The sequence below is a fragment of the Fusarium oxysporum genome, chromosome IX, assembly GCF_013085055.1.
Source record: "Fusarium oxysporum Fo47 chromosome IX, complete sequence".
NCBI lineage: Eukaryota > Fungi > Ascomycota > Sordariomycetes > Hypocreales > Nectriaceae > Fusarium > Fusarium oxysporum.
Genome location: NC_072848.1, coordinates 2,912,034 through 2,926,241, shown reverse-complemented (window position 1 = coordinate 2,926,241; position 14,208 = coordinate 2,912,034). Strand labels below are relative to the sequence as shown.

Here is a 14,208-nt window from a genome sequence, read left to right as displayed (position 1 = left end):
AGCAAGCCGATGAAGGAATAATTTGATCGGAACTATATGATACTCTACATAATATAGTTGGGATTAGGGGCTCGTGCCTAAACCTTTACGCGGCGACTAAATTACTAGCTAATTATAAAGACAAAATATATTAGTATTCTATCCAAGACAGTTATTGAATCTCCTGGGTACTGGGTGGGATATGCCAAATAAAATGTATTCCAGTATGATTGGTGGCAACGATACTGCCAACCGATGTCGTGAATACTGACCCAATTGAGCGAGAGGTTTTCATGCTGGTTCAATTACACACTAGCTATGTGGTTGTTAGATATAGAGTCAAAGGATCGTTAGAACTTGCCCAACTGCCCATCAGAACCCTTTCGGAGTCATGAAAAATAACTCGTTCTGGATCATGGACATAAACCCTGTTGTATATCGTAAACATCTTACAACATACGAACCTTTTTTTGCGTTGGCTGAGAAAATAGTATTAATTTCGTTCAAGGCAAAACCTCTTATTGACAGTACTTTGAAGACAAATAGTTCATCACTAACAACCTTGACCAACTAGCTGGCCATCTCTCTAACAATAATAACCCAATTGGCAGTATCACGGTCGTCACTGGGACTACCGGGAATAATTGGAACCCTGTACGTATTAGCGCATGACTGTCATACAATGAAGGCTCCAGAAACAAGGACTTACCCGTCATGCCCGTTCCACCTCGAATTGTCCTTCAGCTCGATGCATGTGTTAGATTCCGCATTCTTCAGTCTATCGATTTTATCAGTTTCAAATGAAACTCGTGTAAACAAGCAGAGGCGGATACTTACACCCAAGAGCCAGCACGACTCGCTGACCCACGAACAATGTACCAATGGTCTTGCATATCTGGGGGAGATCTCCCAACTCGGAACTGGTGTTCTGTAACTGTTTTGTCGAAGTACAGCCTTTCTTTAGTAGATAAGTTAGCCACCGATCTGATCGCTCTATGACTAGCGCTTACTCACGATTATCATCTACACGAGCAATGGTCCATGGATCGTCTTTAGTGGACGAGCTGTAAACCTTTTCAAGTCTAAACTTCTGTTTATCATAAGTCAAGTCATATTCAAAGCCGTGGGCTTTGAACCCGTCTAATAAGTGAGTCAGTTATCTTGTCAAGAAGAGAGTACAATTCGGGCGATGTCTTACCTCGCCCAGCATCAAGGGCCAACTGAGATGCGATATTCATGAACATCACAATTGCTTTGTCATACTGGAGTGGCAGACGATCGTCTAGTTGACTGTCATTGGCTTTTCGAGGGGTCTAACTCAGGAAGTTAATCAGGATACTGGAAAGACAATACAGACTTACAATAAGAGCAGCCTCTAATTTCTTCTTCAGTTCGTTGATCTTTTCTTCTTTAGAGTTGACGTCGTTCTTCTGGTTCTTCAGATTATCCTTGGTAGTCTCTAATTCTTTTTTCAGTTCGTTGATACTGTCTTGTTTAGACCTGACGTCATTCTTCTGGATTACCAGATCATCCTTGGTCGCTTTCCACTCTTCGTAAGTAGGTAGGGGTTCTTCCTTTAACGTCTAAGCGGACGTTAGCAGCATTTCTTGGACTTGGAAGGAAGGGAGTAACTTGCTGGGAGTAACAATCTGAAGACATTGGGACTAAGATATTGCGAGATCCGTTCGGGATCACAAGCAACAAGTGGGTCTCTTGTAACTGCATCAACCTTTCCAAATCATGTTAGTACCTCGACAATAGCATATAGACATAAGGGTTTTACCTACCTCTCGAACAATCTTGATCATCTCAAATCGGCAATCGTGGGCCGCCTTTTCTAGACCAAAAATATCTGCTTTATAAGGCTCGAATTTGTTGATTGGCAATGGCTTCTCGATAGGTTTATCATCTCGCGTCTTGTTTGGCGTATAAGGGGCAAGAGCAGCAGCATTTTCCGCCTCCTCCCTAGCTTTGACACGCTCATTGTAGTGTGTTTTTTTGTTCTCCTGGTCTTTCTTCATATCTTCAACAAAGTCTTTCGGGATTGTCAAAGCTTCACGAGTGAAGAGCCTAATCTCATTTGTGTTAAACCCTCCAATCACTGAAAATCAAATGTCAACCCAATCTTGGAAATATTGAACACTCGGGAGAGGCATACTGGTATGAATTTGACCCCACATCATCTTGTAATCCTGTTTCTTGTTAATAGTTATTCTTAGTATGTTTCCAGGTTCTTTACTTACAGTGTATGCATCATATAAAGCGGCAGTATAAACTCCAGCGTTTTCATAGTCCAGTGGCGAACCTTTCCTGGTCTGCTCGTGGTAACTTCGCAAAGAGGTATACTTGGTCAGAACGGCGCTGCAGATCAGTGTCAGTAGAGTTTCTTGCTAGGGGTTTGAAATACTCGCCTCACTCGCTGCGGGCCTGTGACGCGTAAAATTAATCAAAATGAATTAGCATGGATATGGTGAGGCTTCTTCACTCACAAACAGCGACTGCATCTGGAAAGCTCATGGCTACCGCTTTGAGACTTTCCAAAGTCCACTCTTTGATATTATCGTTCCGAATGTCACCACCACCAGACCATGTAACGCTAAAGTGAGTAGTCAGAGTTGACGCATAATACACTACCAAATGAGCCTTACCTAATCTTGGTTCGAGCTTTCTTGTCATTAGAGTTATTTTCAACTCCGCCGTGCACTTGACCAGACACGTCGAAACCACTGATATTTGCCCCGAGCTCAAGCCCGCCAGACAGACTGTTCTTCTTTATGGTTTCCTCAGTAGTGACGGTGACAAGGGCGTCAAACTCGCCACCCTCAATAAAGCCGGAGATGAAGCAGTCACCATAGATTTCCGTGAACTGTCCTGGCTCGATATAGTCAATTGGGGCAAACTCAGTGATGTTGTCAGCAATCAGCCGTTGGTTTGTAACCTTGACGTGCACCAGATACTTAATATCAGCATTTTTGATATCAGTAGAGTCTACGAACGCAGCCTTGCCGGACAGTTGACCCATGCCTGCCATTTTGATAGAGAGAGCACCTGCATCAAACGATCAATATTATTTCGTCTTCAAACATTGGTTGAAATTCATGCCATACCGCTTACGTCGAGCTTCTTGAGAACCTCTGAACCATTCTCAATAAAGCTGGCCTCCCAGCTCACCACCTGACTGACTTCCTTCTGTCCATCAACAACCACCCTGGAAATGGTCCCACTTGCTCCATCAAGCACCTCTTGAGGCTGGTCCTGCTGAGTACCCGCAGTTATTTGCTTAGATTTGAAGGTAGCAGCATCTGTCTTCTGGGTAAGTTGCGCAGCACGCAAGTCAGTCTCAGCTGCAGGAATATTGCCAGGCTTGCGGACAACATCATTGACACAAAGAGTTTGGGTGTAGGAGTTGAAGCCCATGCCTAAGCGCATGGCGCCATTGTACGGTGCCAACATGAGAGCCATGATGATATAGATTGGGATGGATAGTGGATGATTGCAGAAAGACCAAGCAAGGTGAGTATGGAGAATGATGAACCAAATGAGTGTAGAGATTTTACTGGGGTTTTTGAGACGCACCTAAGTAGCCAAATGACAGTGACGAGTAAGAAGCCCCATACATTGGATGTGATAGTTCACGACCTTCCGTTGTGTATGCATGGCTTAAACTGTCTAAGACTTGGTGTTTGGATAAGTATGGAATGGGTAATGTCTGTGGCGCAGGTTCACTAATCTAACCTTTTCCTCTGTAGCAACAAAATGATGTTTTTCTTCTTTGACACAAACCCCTCTGGCGTAAATTTACAAAGCTGAAATAGCAGAGACGGGCTAGGGAGGCGATCAATCACCACAACCCCGGTGATCTCTAGCAGCCACGGCGGCGGAGTGGTGGACGTCCTCTTCCTAGGTTAGTTGTCGCACATCCGGAGATACAACGAGCACGGATACTAACATTAGCCGAAAAGAAATTTAAAAAAAATAGCGCAGGGTGTAGCCAGTTCATCTTTTTAAAAGGCTCCTCTTTACACGTATGTTGAAATTCGGCTACGATCAGCGATACCAGAAGAGGAGACAATGGACCTTGTAGATGTCTTCCCGGAAAATCCTTTTCATCCTACAGTCAAATATATCGCCATCAATCAAACCCCATTCTCAGTACCATGGGGTAAAAACACAGTACGACTAGGCAAAGGCTTTAACAGTCGGCAGCGAGAGCAAGATGAGTTTTTTATGAAATCCTCGGCATTCAAAGATGTGGACAATACACCTCTCCAATATCGAAAATGTCAGATCACGGCGATAAGGGACGAGTCAGGCTCAAGCATCGCCTACGCATCTGAGAACGCGAGCTTCGCCATCAGCGGATCAGTAGGCAAAGGGTTTCTCTCTGCTTCTGTTACAGGAAGCCTTGAGAAAAGCGTGCACAATAATAGAAACGTTGTTTATATCGTCTTGAGAATAACAATGAAGATGGCTAATTCTTTTTGGACAGGCTTCAAATATTAGCGTTCGTGCGGACCATATATGTGGTCAGATCGAAATGCTCCGCGTTCCTCAACTGGACACAGATGCAGTTAGACTCTTGAACACATCTTCTGACCCGATCATCGAGTTTCAAAAAATATATGGCGACTTTTACGTAGCAGGATATCGCGTGGGTGCAGTGAACGACACCATTATCTCTGGGAAACTCGCCAACAAGACATTCTTCGATGCTAAACGTGCAGTTGCCAAAGGCAAGGTGGCTTGGGCCAAAGTCCACAAGTCTATCAACGAATTATCAGCATCGGCTAGCAACGAGGGTTTGATCAGGGTTGATGCGTTCGACTCGCTCATGGACTTTCACTCCACCTTCTCGGTCCAAACGGACGACGACATAGTTCGTATGGGTGACGTGGCTGCTAAGAATAAGCAGCGAGCAATGACGATTGCAGCCAGGGCTACTGAGACATTATGGAAGGATTTCTCACTGGGCTACGAGGACACAGTGTATCAGGAAGTGGTTGATCACCTCTGTGATAGAGGGCTTGTCACGGAATTGTTACTGGCTCCTTTTGCGACGCTCCGAGAGTATCAATATCTTCTTGCTCGTAGAAGAATCAATATGCGTTAGTGATATCATACATATTAACTTTGCTTAGTTTGAATTGGAAAATAGAAAGAAAAGCAACTCTGCCATTTCCGTTTCCTTGGTGATTACATGCCTAATGCAGATAAGACGAACTAGTACACTACAATCACGGATTCAACGACATGGTGCCACCATCAACAATAGGCCGTTACCCATCAAAGCGCAATCACATGCATCGGACCATCTGACCTGATGTAATTTAAGTACTACTCGTTTATTGGACGGTATTGTAGTTACTACTGGGGTGTCTCTTGACTGGAATTGTGCAATTAACTGTCCATAGTCCTGATGCGTATATGCCGTGATGAGGTGTTGCTCAACTTTGCTGAAATTCTGACAAACTAGAAGACGCGGAGCTGAAGTTCGGAGTCCATGGCAATGAAATCTTGAGCACCTCATGTCTTAGCTAAGGACCCAAGGTCATCTAGTCAGGTGCGGGCCAACCCGCCATCATTCCAGATATTCGGCGTTGTTTTATCCCATTCAGAAAGCCATGCCGCTCTTAGTAAGGAATTTAGTAACGAACTAGCTGTCGATCAAGGTTAACTAGAGCAGCATGAAAGTCAAATTCCGTTCAGCCGCAACGACACCACTCGCATCTAGGAATTAACCTATGCCCTCCTCAGGAATTGAAGCTGATTATTGGTTATTGAGACAAATGTTTGATTACATGTCCCAACCAAGAAAGCCAGTCAGCCGCCTTTTGGTAGTCGTGGAAATAATGCTGACGCAGATGGTGGTCAGAATGCAAGGCTCTCCAAGGCCTAGCTCGTCCTTCGTGGCGTCTCCAAAAGTTCAGTTCTCATTGGAACATATTTTGCAAGAAGCTACAATTATCATTTCTTATCTTAGAGACCTTTCGCAAATCCTCACGATACATCCTAAAATCTGTTACTTGCTGACGAATATTCTCTTGATTTGAACCACATCGCATCTCTTTGACGATTTCACGATATCCTTGACATCAACTCACACAATGGCTACTCAACTGGTTCCTTATAATACGGCCATGAAGCTGGGCTCTGGCTTCAATTCATTCACACAGACCCTCTGCGTTGATAATGCGGTTGTGCGCGAGCCGAACAACAAGGGTTCTGGAGAAGTCAGGCAAAAGCAGTCAGAGGAGGAAGTTCCCCAGTCTGTCATTTACAAGACCAGCATCATCGAAAAATCGACTGATGTTACAGACGAGATGAATGTGAGCATATGTCATAATATCATAATATCATAATGTCATAGCCTTTTCAAAACTGACCATGACGTAGATAAATGGTGCCTTCAACATAAAATACGACCAGTTGACCGCTGATGGCAGCGGCAAGTTTATCAATACGAACAAAATCAAAGAGAGCGATGTCAACATTATGGTCTCTGTCAAGGTCGTCAACCAGATCATCTATGATCACTCTCTCACCAAGTTCAATAGCATCACCAAGTTCAAGGACGACTCCCAGAAGCGCCTGGTAGATATTTATGGAGATTCCTTTATTTCTGGCTGGCAAGAGGGAGGTGAGTTCCTGGCTGTCATCAGTATCAAGGCCAAGAACCGAGATGAGGCGCACAACATTGCTGCCGAGTAAGTCTGTCTTACAAGATTTGTTCTGAAGCAATACGTCTTAACAAGCCCTCCAGTGCTAGAATCGCCTACACACGCAACAAGAGCCCGGCTCCGGAGAGTGACAAGAAAGAGTTCATGCTCGATATCAATGCCAAGTTCGACAAGATCAAGAATGACATTGCCGCTGAGAACGAAGTGTCTGTTTCTGTTATGTGGAGTGGTGGTGGTCAACATCTGAAGGAACGTAAGTCCAGCCTTCGCAATCTTTAGGCAATCATGAGCTGATACATCTTGATTGTAATACAGAGAAAAAAGACTGGGACTTTGACACCATGAAGGATGTTGCGCTAATGTTTCCTGATCTTTGTGCCAGGACTCCCATGCGTACTCACGCATTGCTCACCAGATACACGGCTTTACGAAGTTTCCACGAAACCCAGGCTTTTGATCTACCTAGGTATGACAAGACTGGAACATACACAAATGTGCTGCATGAGGCCTACCTCGACTACAAGGCCATTCTCAGTACGATCCAGGTCCTGGCATTTGAGGTCTCTGAGGGCAAAAAAGCGCTGATCGAGAACTTTCGTGTTCAAGAAGCCAGTAAATATTATCTCATCACTTTTGTAGGAGGTCCAACCTGACGTTTGGACAGTTGACGCAGCGAAGGTCATCGCTGATAAATGGCGCGAAGCAAGGAGTGAGAATTCAACCCAGGAGCCTACACCAGGAACTGGGCCTGAATCTACCGAGGGCAGCGAGGTCATGGTCCCTGGCCCCGAGGCCAATCTTGACACGAAGAACGAAAAAGCTCCGCCTCTTCCGAAGCCCAAGACATGTCAATCTCCTGGATTAGACAAGGCGTTCCCCCCGACCATCACTGGTCTGGAAGAAGCTCGGCTCAAGTGCCGCTTCAACATGACTCGCATTATAGAGGAGGTAAGAAACTACATACCTTTTTAAGAGCCTCAGAAGCACTTTTTAATACGTGAGATCTACTGCAGATCGACAACATTACCGTCAACCCGGAGATTGCCACAGATGAAACCAGACCATCCCCATATCTCAGTCCTTTTCTCTTTAAGCTTCTTCTACCCCTCGGTGTGGATCTTCCAGCAGAGTCAACTAAGGTTGCGCAGCATGGCAAGGCGTTTCTGTTCAACCCTCAAGTTTGCGCTGAAAAGTTGGGTGTGGCAAAGACAACCAAGGAGAACAATGGTTCGGAATGAAGGCTATGAATGGCATTATATTATGATATCTCATTATTACTAACTAATATAAGACATATTGTCTAACTGTATTATTAAGATGTTTGTTATATCTTTCAAAAGTGTCATAATTAGTATTATTGCAGTTAGGCTAATGTGTTAAGGTTTAGATGGTTTAGTATTAACTACTTATATCTGGCTTTCTCTATTTCTCTATTATCTTTATAGAATCATCATCATGCCTTCTCACCACAAACTAACCCGCGTGCGGATGAATAACCGATTTCGATCTTTACTATATCACTACTGCACTTGGTGCAATTATAAAAGCTCAAAGGCCCTCTAGGACCCCCAAACATATGAATCTCCACCTGTTACAGTCACCGCATCAGGTATTACAGTATTTGTAGCGACATCATTCGCCACAACTGTATCATATTCGGTGACGGTAACATAACCAACGTTGATAACAACGACACTGTTATAAGCAGTCTCAGAGGCAGTATCGTAATCAGTTGTGCGAATAGTGTTGCGATTAGTTACGCCGACAGTGTTGAAGTTGGTGACAACCACGGTTTTGTAGTTTGTCACCGTGACTTTAAGTGGTTTAGTCACCGTGGCACTCTTACGCTGTGTTACCGCTTTGTAATATAGCTTGTTGTGTACTTGGTCACCATATGTGGGACAGTTTTGGGTTCCTTGGCGCTAACAGTCTGGGTTGTTGCAGCAGCCAGTTTTTTGGTGATGTGGCACGAACAGGCACTGCTAACGACTCGAGGATCCTTAAGCGGCAGGTAAGAAGGCACTTGTTTGACGGGCTTGAAAGAATTAGCAGAAGTTGGGGGATTGAGAATATTGACCAGGTTGGACTGAGAGTGAAGGAAGAAACATACCTTGCTTTGGGACGCGCAGCCAAAATCAGAGAATTGATATACACTGCCTGGATCTCGGTACGTATTGACAACCCTAGCAATCATCAGTGACATAAGTAGAGCAAACTAGGCAAAGCATTCCAAGGGGAGCTATATATAATGCCAATGTCGTTTTACTTGCGCTGAGGCGCCGTAGCATGTGCATGCACTGGGACCAAAACCAAAGCTCACAGCGTTCTGCTGAACTGAGCAAAACGACTTGCACGAGTCCCAACTGCTGGAAGGACCTGCGCCACCCGAGGCAACCATATAAGAACCCTGGCCGTAACCAGGGATAGCGCAGTGGTATTCTAGAGAGTGACAGTCAGTGCTGGGCCATAGTCCCTGAGAGCATCTTACCTGTCCCAACTGAAGTTGTGGGAGCTGCGCCTCTGTTTTATGTTATTGACTACTCTTCTGTAGAATTTGTCTTGGACAAACTTACGTGACTCTGCAATTATCGTCAGCTTGGCAAATTTATACATTAGTATCATTGAAATTGGTACTTACGTGACAGTGACGGTGGTTGGGACATTCGCGGTGACATCTTGCGTGTCAACGTCTGTAACATCCATAGTAGAGGTCAAGTCGATTGTCGTCGTGATAGTCTTGGTGACTTGCTCAGTCACTACATCCGTCAATTGCTCTGTACTAGTCTTCGTCACTTGAGTGGTATCTGTATCAGTCGAAACTTCCGTCGTCATGGTGTCTGATTGTCTTGGTCGCAAAGTCGGTAACGAGAGCCGTCTTGGTCTCCGTGATCACCGTCGAAATGGTTTTCATCACTTTTGTTCAACTATGTGATACACATTAATGCGAACTTTCTGCATCTTAAGTAGTATCGCCGTCTTGGTTACCATGTTGGTCATGTCGCTAGTGACTAAGGGGGTAGCTGTTATGGTTTTGGTGCTTTGGAGGTAGGTTGATCAGAACGCGGATCCGTCTGCTTTGTTGCTCCTCAAGGCCATGATGTCTTTGTCGTCGGGCTGACAGATAGCTGAAGACAGCAATTATTTATTAACTTAATCTGTAAACATTTTTAAAGAAGGCTAACGCATACCAGGTGCTCTCTTATCAAGGGCCAAGTCCCGGAGCTGGCCATTGATGTCGTACTTGGGCCACTGAGCACTAGTCGGAATAGCGCTTGCTGCACTGATAAAGAGCAGTGCTAGTGCTGTCTTTAGTGCAACCATCTTCGATTATTGGTTCTGTGTAGAAGTGGAATTATACTCAGGTTTGACCGATAATAAAATGCCAGGAAGGAAATATATATTATATAATTTCAAGGTCCAGGCCACGTCTCGTGACTTATCTAACTAATCCCGGCTTTTCAGCACAGGCTTGCTATTCCTAAGCCAGACCTACTACCAGAACCTTAGTCCCTTGCAACTTCAAGTATGTACTGCATTGAGATCTCGAGATATTAATAAAAAGGCTAAGGCCTTGATTTTCCCAGAGTATAACATGGATTAATGTCACTATTATAAGTACTAGGCAATATGCAGTTTATTTTCTAGTTATACACTGAAATCCCTACGTTATTTTCTACATTCCAGTGAAAGTAAAAACAGCCATTCGGGTATGGATAAAAAACTACAAGCTTTAGACTATGTCAGCGCTAACTGCACATGCTAACCGTAATGCAAGGAAATCATTATTGGCTCTATAAACAGCTAGTCGACCGTTCCGATTAACGTAGAAAGTAAGCTCTGGCCACTTAATAAAGCCCCATTTAGTCCTTTACAACCTCACTACCTAGCCAAGGCGTTAACCAAAACCGTTCAACACGTGTTCACCATGATTCACCAGTTCAACCTCTAACAACCCCGAGAGGCCTTCAATCAAACACTTGATCTCTAGAACTTCGAAGAGCTCGTTAGGCTGCTCAATGGTAGCCGACGGATGCCCCGAAATGAGTTTGTATACCAGTGTGCTGTGACACTAAGCGGTTTGCAATTCTGTCACTGAGCATGACCAAAAGGATCATGGAGACAGTTATTTACTCGATATCAGTGGCATGGTCAAAGGCTCAGTAACCTCTTCTTTTAACGTATGAAAATCCCGACACAGACATTCATAGATGGCAACCGTTTTCCCATATTTATCAACCTGAGCCAGACCGGTGAGGCAGGGCTGGAGTAGCTTGTGTGTCTCTACAAGGGCTACTCTCATCGTTAAGGAGATCTCCTTGCTCTTCTCTCAAGATATCGCTCTTTGAGTTAGACTAGTGATTGTTATTGAGGGAAGTGATTTGGCATATACTGATGTGCAAGACGTGGATCCAGTCTGCAAGTCCAGCGGCTGCAGCAATCTACAGAACTTTACAAAGCTCTGTTCCCTTAATTAAAAGCATGTACTGGAATTTGTTCCTGTCCTATAATCGACGAGGCTTTGACAGCACTAATCTCCTGACGCCTTGTTATAAATTGCGAGAGGTTTTTTGGTTCTAAGACTTTTAGCAGCTAACAAAGGAATCGAAGTAACGACGCGTCTGCGCTTGGTACTACTGCATGTAGTCGAGAACGCTTAACTAGAGTTAGGACCCAGCGCCATAAGACTTTTCCGATGATCCTGTCTCCTTTTGGTGTCGTTAAACCATGACATCACGTCGGTAATAATTCTCTATCGATCATCGATAGGAAGTATTGTGTTAAGTGATAGCCTACAGATCCAGATAATAGTTGGGTTTTTCTGGATAAATCATTCAATTCTATGTACAGGTCTCCGTCGTATTTGAATTCAATCGCAGCGTTGCTTCAAGACTACCTAATGTCATAGCTGTATGGGGACGATCACTCCCAGTGCTGACAAATTGATAGGGCTGACAAATGACTGTACGGAGCCAAGCTGCCACCAACAACCAGTAAGACACGCCATGTTCCGTGACGTACCATCGACACCTGATTGGCTTTGATCTGGTGCAATCTATGATTGATAAGATCGATTCGATGTTGATTCCGCGGAACCTGACGCTACACGATCCTAAAGCCTTCCACCTTATCGCGGGTCAACATTTGCGTGGTGATTGATAAGATGCTTGATAATGAGCACCTCTGGGTTCTTTAGGTCGCATATATTCATTTAATGTAAGGTAGATAGTTATATAAGACTGCCCAACGTCTGCTTCTCAATGTTCAATTCACACTCTCATCTCATCTCATTTCTCATCTCACCACACCAAGTTCACAGCGTGACAGCCTTTCTGTAATCAATATCACTGTACATCAACTCATCTCATACACTAATCCACATCATCAAATATGGCCGCCAAGTCTCCCATCGTTCTCATCCTCGGGTCCGGCCCAAACATCGGCCAATCCGTCGCTCGCAAGTTTGCTTCCGAGGGCTTCAGAGTCGCCATTGCCTCTCGCTCTCAAAAGGAGGCAGACAGCACCGATAAGCAGCTTAACATCAAGACTGATCTGACCAAGCCACTCGAGGTTGCCGATGCCTTCAGTAAGGTGAAGACAACTTTCGGAACTCCAAGCGTTGTCGTCTATAATGGTAAGCTCTCCCTTCATATGATAGTCAAGATAGATCCTAATGCATCAAAGCCAGCGCCGCAGCCTTTCCTCCGGCAGATGACCCCCTGTCTGTTTCCTACACCGACTTCAGCAACAACACTGCCATCAACATTCACAGCGCCTTCATCGCAGCCCAACAGGCAGTCACTGGCTTCGCCCAGCTTCCAGAGTCAGCTGCACGCACCTTCATCTACACCGGCAATATTCTCAACGTCACCATTCTTCCCAAGTTCCTTGATGCAGGCGTTGGCAAGTCTGGTGCAGCTCATATGATGTGGGCTGCTGCGGATGCATACAAGAACAAAGGATACAAGTAAGTCGCCACATCGGGAGTCTAAGAGTGTTGACTAATATTCTGTAGATTCTACTATGCTGATGAGCGCAAGCCTGACGGAGCGCCCAAGTACCGTGTGGACGGGAATGCACATGCTGATCTGTACTGGGAGCTATCTCAGGGTAAGGAGCAGGGTCACTGGATGCAGACTTTTGTCAAGGGAGAAGGATACAAGAAGTTTGACACGCTTTACACTCCCATTGCCTAGGCAACTCCCATGTAGTCAATGGGACACTGCAAATGACAATTGTAACCTAGTTTAGAGCCCTTGATCTCCATTAAATGTTTAGCTCCTGCCCCCTCCAGTGCGAATATTGATCTCGCCAGAATAAATCCAATACCCATTGTTACATCTTGCCCCAGGAGAACTATTAAAATAGTCTCCTGTCCATGGCTTCTGCGGCAGAACATACTCACCACCAAAGAAGCGCCATATCTGCCAGTGGAAGACATTTCCTTCATGACCTTGTGCGCGAACTATCTCGCGTCGCAATTCAACGTACGCAGCGTACGAGACTGAAACGGCGAAAGGTTCTCGCATGCAATCAGAGACGTGACGGATGAAGAATTCGTCAAGAATAACGAAGAGATATTTAAACTGCGTTTCTGCATCTTTAGACAGACCAAGCTTCAAGGCTAGGTTGAGTTTCTTGAGGCTAGGGAAGTGATTGTCGAGAATCAGAAGGATTGCGTTTAGGTCCTTTTCGCGTGGGAGATTCTTGCCTACACAGACGTCTGTTTCAACAAACCAGATGATTTCCAGTGATGTTATGGCTGATAATCTTTGTGGGAGGATATATGCTGGAAGGTCGATAAGCAAGGCTGCGCTCGAGATATGTATGGTGTTTGTACTGTACAGGACATCGGTGCCCTCAGTATAGCTGACGGATAAATGGTAAACATGAGCCGATAAAGCTTTTCAATGCAGACTTACGCCTGTCGGCACGTTTGAAGCCATCCCAGAGCGCCGATCCAACACCCATAGAGCTCTTTGCCGTTCTTAGCCCACATGTCGCAGCAGTGTGCGAGCCCCACGCAACATCTATCCTTATCAACTGCTCTCGTACTATAAGACTCTGTCGCGATAGCCGGGTGCCAAGGCGGAGGCTTGCGATGACATGTGCAGCCTCTCCAGGACCAAGACTTTGGTCGGCTCTTGTCCAGGCCTAACCTCCATTCCTGGATCATCGCGTGTGCTTCCTTGTTGCCTGGCATTGGTGGGTGGCCATAGGTGAGGTCCATGTGAATTGTTCGATCGCCAAATGCCTCAATTAGGATTTGCCTTCGGACCTCATATGGAAGTATCTGGAAAAACGATGCGGCACGACATGATTGAGACAAGGCTTCCGTTGAAGGCGACGGCGTTAAAATGTGAGGTCGCGGATTTGGAAGGGTCGGAGGCTCCGGAATACTGTTGTGTTTCTCCCGTTTGGCGACGTACCACGTCATAAAGCGTCGTCTCATAGTTCATAGCGGGCACAAAATGCCATTCATGCTTATGTTGGTTATAGATAAGGAACAGGCAGAGAGCGCACTGAGGCCAAGCTTTATTATTAGTGGTTGGCG

The 14,208-nt window shown here is 45.2% G+C and overlaps 6 protein-coding genes across 6 annotated transcripts; 3 read left to right on the top strand and 3 right to left on the bottom strand.

Annotated features, from left to right (window-relative positions):
* Positions 1-549: 549 nt before the first annotated feature.
* Positions 550-3,441, bottom strand: FOBCDRAFT_144336 (uncharacterized protein; the record flags this gene model as incomplete). Its single annotated transcript, XM_059608182.1, has 12 exons — positions 550-631; positions 689-757; positions 817-913; positions 994-1,119; positions 1,178-1,292; positions 1,341-1,562; positions 1,767-2,080; positions 2,138-2,171; positions 2,223-2,340; positions 2,465-2,575; positions 2,628-3,027; positions 3,087-3,441. 12 exons carry the CDS (start codon positions 3,439-3,441, stop codon positions 550-552), a joined length of 2,043 nt encoding a protein of 680 aa, XP_059465895.1.
* A 609-nt stretch (positions 3,442-4,050) lies between these two features.
* On the top strand, positions 4,051-5,089 carry FOBCDRAFT_145027 (uncharacterized protein; the record flags this gene model as incomplete). The annotated part of the gene is made up of 2 exons (XM_059608201.1): positions 4,051-4,344; positions 4,469-5,089. The coding sequence occupies 2 exons, from the start codon at positions 4,051-4,053 to the stop codon at positions 5,087-5,089; spliced, it is 915 nt and encodes a 304-aa protein (XP_059465894.1).
* Positions 5,090-6,083: 994 nt separating this feature from the next.
* On the top strand, positions 6,084-7,894 carry FOBCDRAFT_206782 (uncharacterized protein; the record flags this gene model as incomplete). The annotated part of the gene is made up of 6 exons (XM_031190722.2): positions 6,084-6,305; positions 6,373-6,683; positions 6,740-6,909; positions 6,972-7,268; positions 7,321-7,604; positions 7,670-7,894. 6 exons carry the CDS (start codon positions 6,084-6,086, stop codon positions 7,892-7,894), a joined length of 1,509 nt encoding a protein of 502 aa, XP_031034707.2.
* Positions 7,895-8,215: 321 nt separating this feature from the next.
* FOBCDRAFT_279676 (uncharacterized protein) lies at positions 8,216-9,488 on the bottom strand (the record flags this gene model as incomplete). Its single annotated transcript, XM_054706942.1, has 6 exons — positions 8,216-8,497; positions 8,548-8,691; positions 8,977-9,095; positions 9,145-9,176; positions 9,230-9,235; positions 9,295-9,488. The coding sequence occupies 6 exons, from the start codon at positions 9,486-9,488 to the stop codon at positions 8,216-8,218; spliced, it is 777 nt and encodes a 258-aa protein (XP_054562917.1).
* Positions 9,489-12,044: 2,556 nt separating this feature from the next.
* On the top strand, positions 12,045-12,850 carry FOBCDRAFT_143945 (uncharacterized protein; the record flags this gene model as incomplete). Its single annotated transcript, XM_031190719.2, has 3 exons — positions 12,045-12,288; positions 12,339-12,621; positions 12,670-12,850. 3 exons carry the CDS (start codon positions 12,045-12,047, stop codon positions 12,848-12,850), a joined length of 708 nt encoding a protein of 235 aa, XP_031034704.2.
* A 78-nt stretch (positions 12,851-12,928) lies between these two features.
* FOBCDRAFT_253223 (uncharacterized protein) lies at positions 12,929-14,106 on the bottom strand (the record flags this gene model as incomplete). Its single annotated transcript, XM_031190718.3, has 2 exons — positions 12,929-13,523; positions 13,577-14,106. The coding sequence occupies 2 exons, from the start codon at positions 14,104-14,106 to the stop codon at positions 12,929-12,931; spliced, it is 1,125 nt and encodes a 374-aa protein (XP_031034703.3).
* Positions 14,107-14,208: the final 102 nt, after the last annotated feature.